The sequence below is a fragment of the Stegostoma tigrinum genome, chromosome 14 (assembly GCF_030684315.1).
Source record: "Stegostoma tigrinum isolate sSteTig4 chromosome 14, sSteTig4.hap1, whole genome shotgun sequence".
Classification (NCBI taxonomy): Eukaryota; Metazoa; Chordata; class Chondrichthyes; order Orectolobiformes; family Stegostomatidae; genus Stegostoma; species Stegostoma tigrinum.
In genome coordinates this window covers 19,510,718-19,525,581 of record NC_081367.1, presented here as the reverse complement: position 1 = coordinate 19,525,581, position 14,864 = coordinate 19,510,718, and the positions used below count along the sequence as shown (strand labels likewise).

At 42.4% G+C, this 14,864-nt stretch overlaps 1 protein-coding gene across 1 annotated transcript in view; it reads left to right on the top strand.

The window, feature by feature from the left end:
* The window catches only part of LOC125457802 (integral membrane protein 2C-like), a 59,341-nt gene extending 44,818 nt beyond the window's left edge, over positions 1 to 14,523 (top strand). The window contains exons 3-6 of the mRNA XM_048542414.2: positions 8,449 to 8,640; positions 9,330 to 9,440; positions 10,007 to 10,157; positions 13,961 to 14,523. Coding sequence (XP_048398371.1) covers positions 8,449 to 8,640; positions 9,330 to 9,440; positions 10,007 to 10,157; positions 13,961 to 14,052 — 546 coding nt within the window. The 3' untranslated portion in view covers positions 14,053 to 14,523. The remainder of the gene's footprint in view (positions 1 to 8,448; positions 8,641 to 9,329; positions 9,441 to 10,006; positions 10,158 to 13,960) is intronic.
* Positions 14,524 to 14,864: the final 341 nt, after the last annotated feature.

Sequence of the window (14,864 nt, the reverse complement as noted above, 5' to 3'; positions counted from 1 at the left end):
TAGTGTCGAGACTCATTGTTTACCAACTTAAAATCACTGCTTGAAATTGGAAATCAATTTGCAGTTTAAAGTTTTGTTACTAACTTGGACAAATTCTTCAAATCACTCTGGCAGTTTCCTCTTGTGCCTTTGTCTGCCCCTTGTCTCATGAACTTTGGTTATCATACCAAGTTAGGCATTGACCTCATCCCCTTTGGAACTGATGCTTTTTCCATGTGAACAATTGAGCTGTCTGCCTAACATCAGCACCACTGACTTGGATGTCTAAAGCGCTGAGCACCAGCTTTGTCTCACTCTGAATACTTGGTTCATCTGTTGCTGTGCCCGTGTCACCATGGACACATGCAGAATTTCTGTCACAGAAATTCTGCTCTGGCAACTGCATAGTCACGCTATTTCCTTCCTTGGTGATGGCAGTGTAAGACTTGTGTATTGTGTTGTATCTATCTACTTGGATTCTCCAATCTTAGCAGAAATTCTCATCAGAATGTCTAGTTTCTCTTCTGTCTTGTGCCTAAAAGTAAAGGTAGCACTCTTTTCTCAGCATCATGAGTTTGGACTGCCTGATGAACATCAATGCCCCTCAACTGTGGCTTCTTTGTGTTCCACTGGTATCAAAATAGCAGCTCATCTGCCTCTTTTCCATCATGGTCTAAGGCTGCTCCAGACATGGCCATATGCAGTTGCAATGATTCTTGGCAATCTTTGCTGTCAGCTTGAGCGATCCACACCCAATTCTCCTAAGGATTGGATTTGTTGTCACACCATTTTTTCTTGGCCATTTAGGAGCTACTCTGGGATAATGAATGTCTGTGACTTGTATGTAATCTGCAGAAATAGTCTGTGAAATGAATTGTGTTTTATTGTCTAAACGCAGAGGGTGTAGTAGATTTTGGCTTGAAAATATTTCAGTCAGTGCAAACACTTTTTTCTGCTGTTGTAGACTTCATCACAACATGCTCATAGTAATGGGTTGATCACCACTAGAATGGATTCTCCTGATGGAAGTAGGCCAAAGAAATCACCTGCCACATTTTCCCACGCTGTTCACTGGTTCTGGTGAATGGAGTCTGCTGACAAGTTGACATCCAAGATATGTTCTGTCAAAATGTTCTACATATTTCTCTATCCATTGCCACCTTACTTTGCTCTTCAGATTTGATTACCATCAGCCAATCCCAATGATCCTCTGAGCTAGTGTCGCCAGAGTAGATCTAAGCATCTGCAGTATGACAGAAATGTGCTGTGTGCGAACTATTTCAAATGGCAGTGTACACGTTGAAGATGTTATTCTTCCAGTTTCCAGCTCGGATTCTGTGTTGGATGTCATCTAATTCTGGATGTTTGTCTGACTGTCTGTTTCTCTGGATGTAACATGAGCTGCCAGAAACAGCAAGAACAATTTTATTTCCTTCTGTACTGAGGTTCTGCATGCCTAATGCTTTTTCAGTCTTCCTGAGAGTAAGTCAGTGATGTTTACCTCTGTATCTGTTTGAACCACTGCAGTGTCAGCTAATGATCAGTCACCTTCTCCTTCCAGCAGCTAACACTTCAACTTACCTGACATATAATGTTGGACAACATGACACACTATTATATGTCACCACATAATGGTTCTTCAAATCGTTCATTGTGAATTCATAAACTGCCTTTTTGAACCCCTCTTGTTAGAGAAAACACACGCATTGAACAGTAGTAATCTCCCTCGCTGTGTTTTCTGCACCACTGTGGGCCCACCCAGAAATAGACTGCAACTGTCAGCAGGCATTTCAAACCCCTCTAGCCACCCACTTAATTTCATGCTGATGGTGCTGTCAAATCAAACAGCTTGATTCCTTGACTGCAGGCCTGTCAATGCCAGCAAATGACATTGCATAATTTCTCAGAGTTAGTCTGTCAGCTATTGATAAACTTGTTCATAATACCCTCACTACATTATGGTGTGTGATCTGAAGGTAGAAATATTTCAATCAGTGCAAACACTTTTTTCTGCTGTTGTAGACTTCATCACAACATGCTGATATTAATGGTTTGATCACCACTAGAATGGATTCTCCTGATGGAAGTAGGCCTAAGAAATCACTTGCCACATCTTCCCATGCTGTGCACTGGTGCTTATTTTGGATCAGCTGAGGGTGCAACATTCCACTGGAATCCTGCTCTTGTATTGTAGACTGTGAGTGGTCGCTAATTTATAAATGTGTGATTCAGGAATATACGTATTTACCATCACAGTCCCATGTCAAGGTGCAATTTTAAAGATACAACTTACGACTGTTCCTTGTCCTTAGAAACAGCTACTTTACATTGTCCTGCAGTGTGGTACGACTTGTGTATGTATTAACATGTGAACAGAATGAAGAACAGTCCCCATTCACAGCTTGCGAACTTCTTGTAATAGTGCCCTTGTTAGCCCTGACACTTGTGTACCTGTATAGTATAAAGTTTTGCATTATTGTTGTAGCAACTGTTGATTTCTTGAAAACAACAATATCTACAACAAGTTTCTTATGCTGCGAGGAATAATTTAACTCGGTGGTTTGGATGTGGAATGAACTTCCTAAGAAAGTGGTGAATGTGGGAACAGTTACAACATTTAAAAGATACTTGGGTAAGTACATGAATAGGAAAGTTTGAAGGGATATGGGCTAGGAACAGGTAGGTGGGACTAGTTTAGTTTTCGATTATGATTTATGGACTGGTTGGACCAAAGGATCTGTTTCCATGCTGTATGACTCTAGAAGCATAGCTGCATCAGGCAAAACACCATGTGGTGAAAAATTCATACTAAATACATGACGTAATCCTGAACTTCTCAAATTATTCTCATTGCCATTATCACATCTTGGGCTGAAATTGAAACACTTGAAGTCACAGATTTAGCATTATTTAACATCATTTAATCTCTACTCAGTTTGACTAACATCTAAAACATAAAATCTGAGCTTCCAGTTCCAAGTCAGGTGACCTCGTATGTAATATAACATGCACATTGCAGTATCTGATCGGCGTGCCATATGGTATCCAATACTCACGTTCATACACAGTCAACTAATATCATAACATACAGATATTGGGAAGGGTTAAGGGGCTGAAAGTAATTGCACTGGTTGGGTTGGGTCAGACCAGTTTTTACATCAAATCAAGTCTGATCATGTCTACTTTGAATGAGCAAGCAGATAGGAGATCTGTAAAATCATTTTGTCATTGCCAGAGTGATTTGACTTCAGGCTGGTTTAAAAGTAAACACTCCACCAAATTGTAGTTATCGTGTAGTATTGCGTTTTGTTATTGCACATGGCCTCTCTGGTCAGATGTAACCAAAATCAAAAATTCAGAATTGATTAGTTACAACTATCAAGTCCAAAAATGGAATCGTACTGAGGTAAGTTATTTTAAATACTTATCGAGCTGACGGTACAAAAGATACATCATACATTTGCAAGTCAGATTTGTATACCGGCAGTTTAATCATGTTGTTGCTTGACTGCAGTTATTAAGCAGTATTTTCTTGGATTAGTGTTTGTTTTAATATATGAAGCTTCAGCGAGGTAAGGGAACCGGTATTATGTAAATTCCAAAGGGAATTATATATTGTTATAGTTACATTGAGCTCTTAGGTCAGATAAACAAAGTATTGTCTGTATATTCAAATTAGCACAGATAACGTCAACGTTTTTTGACTGAATTTCCTGAAAATTTCAATTTGTGCATCTATTTTTGAGGCTCTATTTCTCTGAAATGCAAAAAGGTAAACTTGACCTTAACATGTCTTTGGAGGAAGAAGTAAGAATATAGGAAAGAAGAGAAGAAGGAGACTGGTTAGCCCCTGAAGCCTGGCAATAAATCCTGGCTGCTCTGATTTTCCTGCCTTGTCATAACCCTTGACTGATATGTAAATCTGTCTAACCCAACCTTTGAATATGTAAACATGCAGCCTCACTGCTATCAGAAGCACTGTATTCACATGATTAAAACCCTCTGAGAGAAGAAATTCCTCCTCATCGCAATCTGAAATAGGATGCTCCTTTAGAAATGGTGCCACCTTTGTCCCTGCCCACCGCTAATAGATGCCTCCCAGGGAGGGGAAACAACCTGTCAGCATCCATTCTGTTAATCCCCTCCCACTAAATTTATTAATAAAAAATCACCTCTCATTATTCTAAATGACAATCCCTATAAGCCTAACCAGGTCAACATTTCCTCAGGAGGCAAGACAAGGCCACTTCTTGGGAATCAAATCAGTGAACCTTCTGTGAACTGCGGGGTCAATACAGTGTGGAGCTGGAGGAACACAGCGATCAAGCAGCATCAGAGTAGCACGAGAGTCAACGTTTCAAGTCTGGACCCTTCATTAGTACCGGGGAGAAGGAAGAGAGCTGGGAATTAAATAGAAGGAGGAGGAGTGGGGCTGGTAGAAAGTAGTCGGGGTGGTAATAGGTGGGTGCAGTGAGGGGTATTGGGAATTCGTCATTGGGAAGGGTGGGGAGGAAGATTTCACAGGTAGTGTTAAGTCAAAGAGGCAGGGATGAGAGGGAGGATTGGACATGGGATGAGGCTGGGGGTGGGAAATTTGAAACTGGTGGATTCTATGTTGAGGCCTTCAGTTTGTAGGCTCCTGAGGCAGCATATGAGGTTAGTCCTCCAGTTTGCAGGTGGCATCATCATGGCACTGGAGGAGGCCCAGAACAGACATGTCATCAAGGAAGTGAGAGGGGGAGTTAAAATGGTTAGCAACCACCCTCTTCTGTGAATTGCTTCTAATACAAGTATATTCTTCATTCAGTATGTAAACCAGAAGTCTCTGGAGTACTCTAGGTGTGGTCTCCCATTCCAAAATCGTTTAGTTAATTAAGTACTTTTGAAGTGTGGTTACTGCTGCAGTATCTACATTTGAACAAGAAAATTGCACAGAAGAACAACAAAATACTGTTGAGATATAGATATCACAAAGTAGCAGAACAGTGAGGAGCTTTTCTTGCTTTTGCCATGCATTTCAAGGTTTTAAAATCTTTCGTTTGGAATCTTACCAGTGGGTAGGAGAATGTGAAAATTCCAGCCAGGAATGCGATTTAAAAGAGCTCCAGCTCCTGTTCCATTGTGACATCTCCAGCTTCTTCACCCGTTTCTGTATGCTATCTCTAAAGGAATGGACTAATTGCCAATGCTTGCTAAATTATGGATCGCCGAGGCCAGACGCCAACTCTCCGACACCACCTCCTACCGCCTCCTCGATCATGACCCCACACCCGAGCACCAAACCATCATCTCCAACACCATTCATGACCTCATCACCTCAGGGGACCTCCCACCCACAGCCTCCAACCTCATTGTTCCCCAACCCCGCACAGCCCGTTTCTATCTCCTTCCCAAAATCCACAAACCTGCCTGCCCTGGTCGACCCATCGTCTCAGCCTGCTCCTGCCCCACCGAACTCATCTCCACCTATCTGGACTCCATTTTCTCCCCTTTGGTCCAGGAACTCCCCACCTATGTCCGTGACACCACCCACGCCCTCCACCTCCTCCAGGACTTCCAATTCCCTGGCCCCCAACACCTCATATTCACCATGGACGTCCAGTCCCTGTACACCTGCATTCCGCATGGAGATGGCCTCAAGGCCCTCCGCTTCTTCCTGTCCCGCAGGCCCGACCAGGCCCCCTCCACCGACACTATCATCCGCCTAGCGGAACTCGTCCTCACACTCAACAACTTCTCTTTTGACTCCTCCCACTTCCTACAGACTAAGGGGGTGGCCATGGGCACCCGCATGGGCCCCAGCTATGCCTGCCTCTTTGTAGGTTACGTGGAACAGTCCATCTTCCGCACCTACACAGGCCCCAAACCCCACCTCTTCCTCCGGTACATTGATGACTGTATCGGCGCCGCCTCTTGCTCCCCAGAGGAGCTCGAACAGTTCATCCACTTCACCAACACCTTCCACCCCAACCTTCAGTTCACCTGGGCCATCTCCAGCACATCCCTCACCTTCCTGGACCTCTCAGTCTCCATCTCAGGCAACCAGCTTGTAACTGATGTCCATTTCAAGCCCACCGACTCCCACAGCTACCTAGAATACACCTCCTCCCACCCACCCTCCTGCAAAAACTCCATCCCCTATTCCCAATTCCTCCGCCTCCGCCGCATCTGCTCCCACGATAAGACATTCCACTCCCGCACATCCCAGATGTCCAAGTTCTTTAAGGACCGCAACTTCCCCCCCACGGTGATTGAGAACGCCCTTGACCGCGTCTCCCGCATTTCCCGCGACACATCCCTCACACCCCGCCCCCGCCACAACCGCCCCAAGAGGATCCCCCTCGTTCTCACACACCACCCTACCAACCTCCGGATACAACGCATTATCCTCCGACACTTCCGCCATTTACAATCCGACCCCACCACCCAAGACATTTTTCCATCCCCACCCCTGTCTGCTTTCCGGAGAGACCACTCTCTCCGTGACTCCCTTGTTCGCTCCACACTGCCCTCCAACCCCACCACACCCGGCACCTTCCCCTGCAACCGCAGGAAATGCTACACTTGTCCCCACACCTCCTCCCTCACCCCCATCCCAGGCCCCAAGATGACATTCCACATTAAGCAGAGGTTCACCTGCACATCTGCCAATGTGGTATACTGCATCCACTGTACCCGGTGCGGCTTTCTCTACATTGGGGAAACCAAGCGGAGGCTTGGGGACCGCTTTGCAGAACACCTCCGCTCAGTTCGCAACAAACAACTGCACCTCCCAGTCGCAAACCATTTCCACTCCCCCTCCCATTCTCTTGATGACATGTCCATCATGGGCCTCCTGCACTGCCACAATGATGCCACCCGAAGGTTGCAGGAACAGCAACTCATATTCCGCCTGGGAACCCTGCAGCCATATGGTATCAATGTGGACTTCACCAGTTTCAAAATCTCCCCTTCCCCCACTGCATCCCTAAACCAGCCCAGTTCATCCCCTCCCCCCACTGCACCACACAACCAGCCCAGCTCTTCCCCCCCACCCACTGCATCCCAAAACCAGTCCAACCTGTCTCTGCCTCCCTAACCGGTTCTTCCTCTCACCCATCCCTTCCTCCCACCCCCAGCCGCACCCCCAGCTACCTACTAACCTCATCCCACCTCCTTGACCTGTCCGTCTTCCCTGGACTGACCTATCCCCTCCCTACCTCCCCACCTACACCCTCTCCACCTATCTTCTTTGCTCTCCATCTTCGGTCCGCCTCCCCCTCTCTCCCTATTTATTCCAGTTCCCTCCCCCCATCCCCCTCTCTGATGAAGGGTCTAGGCCCGAAACGTCAGCTTTTGTGCTCCTGAGATGCTGCTTGGCCTGCTGTGTTCATCCAGCCTCACATTTTATTATCTTGCTAAATTATGTGCTGGTTTGAACTACAAATTGATTTAAAGCGAGAATTTTGATTTATCATAAAGGTTGTCATAGAGTCATACAGCACAGAGATAGACACTTCAGTCCAACCTGTTGGTGTTGACGGTAATCCCAAACTAAACTAACCCCATCTGCTTGTGCTTGGCCAATATCACTTCAACCCTTTCTGTATTTATCCAAATGTTTTTTAAACATTGTAGCTTTACCTGCATACACACTTTCTGTGGAAGTTCATTGCACATACGAACCAGTCTCTGTGTAAAACAAAAAAAATGCCCCTCCTGTGTTTTTTAAATCCTTCTCCTCTCATCTTAAAAATATGGCCCCTAGTTTTGAAATCCCCCACCTTAGAGAACAGGGTGTTTCAAATGGTGTTTGTAGATCTCGTGGAATTCATGAGCAGATTATGGAGCATCTGTGAGGTCAGCAGGTTTCCAGCCATCTGTGGAAATACTGCCTGACTCAAGGATTCTGTATGTTGTGTATTTGTTGACCTGCTAACAGACTGGAGACAATTTTACCCCCAACTGACTGATGGCAAATCAAGGGTCTGACCGGCCACATGTTTTACACCCCACCTGATTTACTTTAATATAAAAGCTTGCTTCTGCTGCTATTTACCAATAGAATGAATGTTTCCAACAGTGATATCACTCTTCCTTAGAGTAGCCGAAATTGCCTTTTAAAATTCAGGCCAGAAGTCCAAATTACCTCCATGTGTAAAAATACCTTGCTCTCAGGAGAGTGCACATGCAAATTGGAATGGGGTCTTGATCTGTCAGAGCACTGGCCATTCTTGACTAAGCGACATGCCTTTTAAAAACCAGGAAGTTGCATAATACATAAGTCTACATTGGTAGACTAGATGGGATACTAAATGGTTAATTATGTACAGTGTCAATAAAATTAGGGAAGGGTTACAGGGAATAATGCCTTCAACATTTTAATTTAAAAAGCAAATGACAGACACTCTGAAGTGAATATCTGTAATATTTACAGCTATCAACTGTATTGAAGATGTAAAACTTTAATTATTTCCTCTCTTTAACTAGCACCCACAGGAGAATATGTTTCACTGCAGGGTACTGTATGATGAAGACTCAGCCTATGCACCATTCAGAACTGGGATGCAACTGGAAGAGGATGTAAAAATTTACCTGGAAGATAAAGTGGAGTTGATCAATGTCCCTGTGCCCCAGTTCAACGGTGGTGACGCTGCTGATATCATCCATGACTTCCAACGGGTGAGTGCTGAGCTCACTGTACCAAGTTTTTGAGTGATTAAGTATGGACCAGTGTGTCCCAGAGGGAACAGTCCCTGCGGTAGGCAGACAAGGGAGAAGAGGGGAGTATGTGCCTGGTGGTGGTGTCTTGCTGTAGGTGGTGGAAATGGCGTCTGATGATCAAGATTTGTGGTGGTGGTCAGGTGCTGAGGGAGGTATTGGTCAGTATGGGACATGGAGGGGAGAGGTGTGAAGGAATTGAAGAGTGGCTGGCTCCCAGGAGCTTCCTTGCAGTTGATGACAAAGCAATATTTACGAGCCTGGCCTGTTTGTTAATTAGGGTTCCTCAGCCCTGTTAGAAATGTCAAAATTTCCTGTATCAAAACAAATAGAGTTCATTAAAGTAAAATTGTGTCGGATCATTTCTTCCACCTTGAAAGTACAAAACAGCTGCTGCTGGTAGTTTTCCACTTATCTTGGTTCATGGTGACTTGTACGGCATCTTTGGAAATTGCTCTCCTGTGCCTGAGTTTTGAGTCTCAGGAGCACATGTTATGAATTTAGGATTGGCACTGACACTGGAAAAGATTTTCCGTCCAATAATTAAGTTCTGCATTGGGAGGATGAATTTCTTAAATACACAATGGAGTCTCGTGGGGAAAGGAAAGAAAATATTTTCCACAACTGAACTTACATTTCCTATGTTGTAGAGGTTGACTGCGTATCATGACATCTCTCTGGATAAATGCTATGTCATTGAACTGAACACCACCATTGTAATGCCACCTCGCAACCTATGGGAATTGCTTACCAATGTGAAGGTAAGTCATTTTTTTACTTATTGCCGTTTAGGCAATTCAGTCAAATCTGTTTCAATGAGTATTATTCTATTTAGTAATAATTGATTGGGTTTTCAATGTATCAATTGGAAATGAATATTGATACTTTTGATAATGGGCAACAGGTCGGCAATGACATTTCATATTAAGTTGAAAATCTGTAGAAGATCCATGCGTTGGATAAATATAATTTTCAGTACACATATGTAAATACAGTTGATTGAAATTCCTTTGTTAATTGCTTAAACAATAGAATTGACTTATTAATTTTAAATGCAATTTGAACCTCTTTATTTTCACTGCTATTCTTCCTGTTATGCTTCCTTAGGTTGTTAGTAAATGCAGCTTATGTAGAAGTTTCTTGTCAGTATTTTCTATGTGGAAACAAACACAGGCTGAGAAACTTCATCAAAGTAAAGCTTTGACAGATCAATTCTTCCCTCTTAATAATGCAAAGCCAGGCTCTATCTTGAGAACAAACTCTCCTAACATGTCAATGTTTGCAGTAGACTTTGTTTTAGTTAACAACCAATGATTCATCTTCACAGAAGGGAACCTACCTCCCCCAGACTTATGTTATTCATGAGGAGATGGAAGTCATAGAACAAGTTAGCAACATGCAACAATTGGGTTCCTTTATCTACCGATTGTGCAGTGGAAAAGAAACCTACAAGCTGAAACGTAGGAATGTTAAGAGAGGTAATGTATCTTCCTTTTATACAGTTAGACCATCAGACATAGGAGTGGAAATAAAGCCATTCAGCCCATCGAATCCACTCCGCCATTTAATCATGGCTGATGGGCATTTCAACTCCACTTCCCTGCACTCTCCCCGAAGCCCTTAATTCCTTGTGAGATCAAGAATTTATCAATCTCTGCCTTGATGACATTTAATGTCCTGGCCTCCACTGCACTCTGTGGCAATGAATTCCACAGGCCCATCGCTCTCTGGCTGAAGAAATGTCTCCTCATTTCCGTTTTAAATTTACCCCCTCTAATTCTAAGGCTGTGCCCACGGGTCCTAATCTCCCCGCCTAATGGAAACAACTTCCCAGCATCCACCCTTTCTAAGCCATACGTTATCTTGTAAGTTTCTATTAGATCTCCTCAGTTGCTTCTAGTGTGGGTTTTCCATTTCATCCCAGGTGAATGGTACCCATCCTGATATGATTGCTGTCCCGATCTCATCTGAAAACAGATAAATTTATTTTACGGAGCTATTATCAATTTAATTTTAATTGTTTCCCCGATCTTACTAATAGCTCTATTGTTACGAGAGATGGTAAATTCAAGAACTGTTGAAACTTATTAAAATAGCAAATACTTGACTAGGTGGCTGAGATTGAAAAGGGGTGTGTTTTGACTGAAACTTTAGAGTCAAGGTCCATTTTGAAGGCCAGAATTGACAATATTGATCAATAGGGAAATAAAACTCATTTGGGGTTATCTGGGCCTTAGCAGGAACAGGTACTTGGAAGCCGAGACAGATTGCATCCCGCGCTAAACTAAACACACTCTTAACAATAGTAATCAGTTAAGCTGGTTTGAGCTCCTAATTCAGAAAATATCTGGAATAGTATATTTTTAAAAAATACTAATGCACATCTAAAGAAGAATGAATCACAGCTTAGCATAAGAAATAGGAGCAAGAGCAGGCCATTCAAGCTTCTAAAGACTGCTGTAGCTTTCTGTATGCTCATAGCTGATTGGCCCGAGCCTCAACTTCTCTTACATGCCAGCTCTACATAGCCGTCAATTCCTCAATATTTAAAACATATCTGTATACTTCCTTTTTAAATCCTTTTCAGTGATCTTGCATCCACAACCCACTGGGGTGGAAAATTCTAGACATTCATTCCCCTCTGGAAGAAAAAAGTCCTTCACATCTCAGTTTGAAATGACTGTCCTGTTATTCTCTATCAAGTCCACCAGTTCAAGATTCCTCTGCTGCTGGAAACCTCTTTTCAATATCTATTCTGCCAAATGCCCTCAGAATATTGCATGTTTCAATTCAATCGTTCACGGTCCTTCCAAACGTTTGATGAAAAAATGTCCAATATGTTTAGCTGCTCTTGATATATCAGCTGCTTCATCCGAGCAATCAGCCTAGTGAATTGCTTTTGAACTGCCTTCAATGCCAATTTCTTAAATTTGAGGCCAAAAACTGTTCACACTACTCTACGTAAGGCCTCCCCAGCACCCTGTACAATTGTGATATGACTTCTCTATTTTTAAATTCCAACCTCCCAGCTTTAAATGCCAATATTCCACTTGCCTTTGGAATTACCTGCTACATCTGCATGCTAACATTTGTGTTTCATGCACAAGAACACCAAGATCCCTCTGTATTGGAGTTGTTGGTTGGATTGCCGAGCTGACTGCTTTTCATGCAAACGTTTTGACGCCCTTCTAGGTGACATCATCAGTGCTGTGTAGCCCTCTGTTGAAGCGTTGTTGTTCTGTCCCACTCTGAATTTATATGGTCCGCTCTGTCATGGTGCACAGTCTTGTTTCTGGTTTTGTACCATTGTTGTGTTTAGATGGAGTTGATTTCACCTTGTTTGTTCATTGCATTGGTGGTTGAAAACCAGGCCTCCGGGAATTCTCGTTCTTGCCCTTATCGTAATTGTGCTAGTACTGTAACTTTGTCCCAGTTAAATTGATGTCCTTCTATTTTGGGGTTGTGTTGAATGGGGGGAGAATTGGTTGTGCCATTTTGCTACAACTTGGTGTTCGTGTATCCTAGTCGCAAGTTTCCTGTCCATCTATCCTATGTAGTGTTTCTCGCAGTTGCTGTCTGGGATTTAATATATCACACTTGTCCTGCTAAATGTAGGTGTGGGGTCTTTCGTAACTGGCGAAGTGTGGCTGTTGGTTTTTGTGCTATCCTTATTTCAAAAGGTCGTAGGAGTAAGGATAGCACACAACCCAACAGCCGCACCTCACCAGTTACTCTCAAAGACAAAAGACCCCATATCCCCAATGAACAGGACAAATGTGATATACAAAATACCCGGCAGCAACTGCAAGAAACACTACATAGGATAGATGGGAAAGAAACTCTCCACTAGGATACATGAACACCAGCTCGCAGCAAAGCAGCATGGCCAGCTCCCCCTCGTTTCAATACACTCCAACATAGAAGCTCATCAATTTGACTGGGATCAAGTGACTGTACTAGGACTAGCACGAGAATTCCTGGAGGCCTGGTTTTCAACCGCCAATGCAACGAACAAACATAATGAAATAGACTCCATCTCCATACCACTATGGTACAAAAACCAGAAACAAGACTGCCCACCATGACAGACTGGATCATACAAATTCAGAGCAGGACAGAACAACAGTGCTTCAACAGAGGCTACACAGCACTGACAATGTCACCTAGAAGAAAGACAAAATGTTTGCATGAAAACCAGTCAGCTCGGCAAACCAACCAACAACTCCAACCACAACCTGAGCTACAGATATTCATTAAAACATTAAATCCCTCTGTATCGTATTTTTTTAAAGTCTGTTTCAAATTCAGTAATAGCTTGCCTTATGATTCTTCCATACAAAGTGCATTAACTCACATTTTTTATACAAAACACCACTTGCCAAGTTTTTGCCCACTCACTCAGTCTATCTATATTCCTTCTGACCCCATCCCAACAAGCCCTCCCATCTATTTTTGTATCATTGGCATGAATAAGAGCAGTTATTGCTATTGCTATAGGTCTTGCTTGCCTTATGGAGTCTTCAAGCTGCTCTGAGCACACACAAATCTTTTACAGCATCAACACATTTTTGTTTTATAAGGACAGTGAGCCGAGTACATTTTTTTTTAGTTAATTATCCCGTTAAAAGATTGGGGATAAGCCATTTTACAATAAAATTTAATATGATGTCAGTGTTCAATAGATTGCTTATTTACCAATAACTTTATTCAGCGCAGTCATGATAAAAACAAAATGAACATATACACACACTGAGGTAGAATAACAAAATTGTATCTTTAAAAGGGCATCATCTCCTACTGTGGTAAAACAATATGATTGCTCATTGAGAACAAAATCATGGCAGCAATATAATCTCTACATCAAAAATATTTTAGCAATATGCACTTTTTGGTAACTTTCCTTCATAAATTTCTACATCCATACTTATGATGAAAAATAACAATGTAACCTTGTTAAACTGAGGATATAATTACAAAGTAAAACTTTACATAGGTAGTTCCCATTATAAATGTTGTCATTTAAATTAAGTATGGAAATATAAATATGTGGAGAGAATGTAAGAATTTAAAGTAGGGAGTGAATTGTATGTATATTCCCTGTCCTAATTAATGCCTGCCCAAGTAACCCTGCTTCACTTGAGTGCTGCCAGTTGGTACGAAAATGGATGAGGATTATGTAAAATTAATGTTCAAAAATGAAAATATTCCTTTTCAAATTGAGCAGTGGTCATCTATGCACATTTAAAGCATGCACCAATTATTATTTCACTTTCTGTTTCAGCTATTGAAAAGCGTGACGTCAAGAGCTGCCAGCGTATAAGACACTTTGTAAATGTATTTGTCGTTGAAACATCCATTTGTGAAAAAGACTGAAGGCATAAAGCCAATTGCTTGCAGTATCTATGTTATCAAGGCACAGCTGATTGCAGTTATTCTTGCACTCGAGATCCATCATATATTAGTTTCTTGCACTCTTGTTCATGTTTCAGTGATTCTGTAAACCTGCTGTTTAAGCGGCCACAGTTGCATTTTAACATTGTGTTAGTTGCTTTCTACAATTCAACGGCCTTTATGCTGATGAACAAATCAGAAGAATGGATAGACTGTCCTCCCACCTTTTAAATTGCATGGCTGTATTTGTTGAACACTTCAGTTGAGAGTATGTATTTTATAGCATAATTAACAAGTTTCAGTTGAAAAGACAAAGTAACAAAAATGACTATTTCAGCCAAAACACGAGAGATGTACATCTGAGCCAAAAATGAGTGTTGCGTGTTCTTCTGTTGTAAATGTAGCATAGTAGTAATTACATGCCAGAAAGAATAAAACAGAATCAAAATTTGACTCCGATGTTTTCTCCTTGTCTCCATTTCTGCCTTCACTGTTTCTTTAGTTCAATTTGGAAGTGTTAATCAGACATGCTGTGGTGATAATTGTCATAATCACATCCTTGCGTAAATTGGTCTGGTCAGCCCTATGCACAGGCTAAGCACGAGAACAATACTGAGCACACAGCATGCTTTGTTTCAGAGAGCAGGCTGATTTTTTTTCTTCTTCATGCCATAGACCAATAGGAGACATTCAAAATTTGACATGCAATTCCATGTAATCCATCCATGTACTCCAAAAGACTGCAAACAGCTTTGTATCACAGCTTATTTGCATTGTTCATGGTTTCATACTGA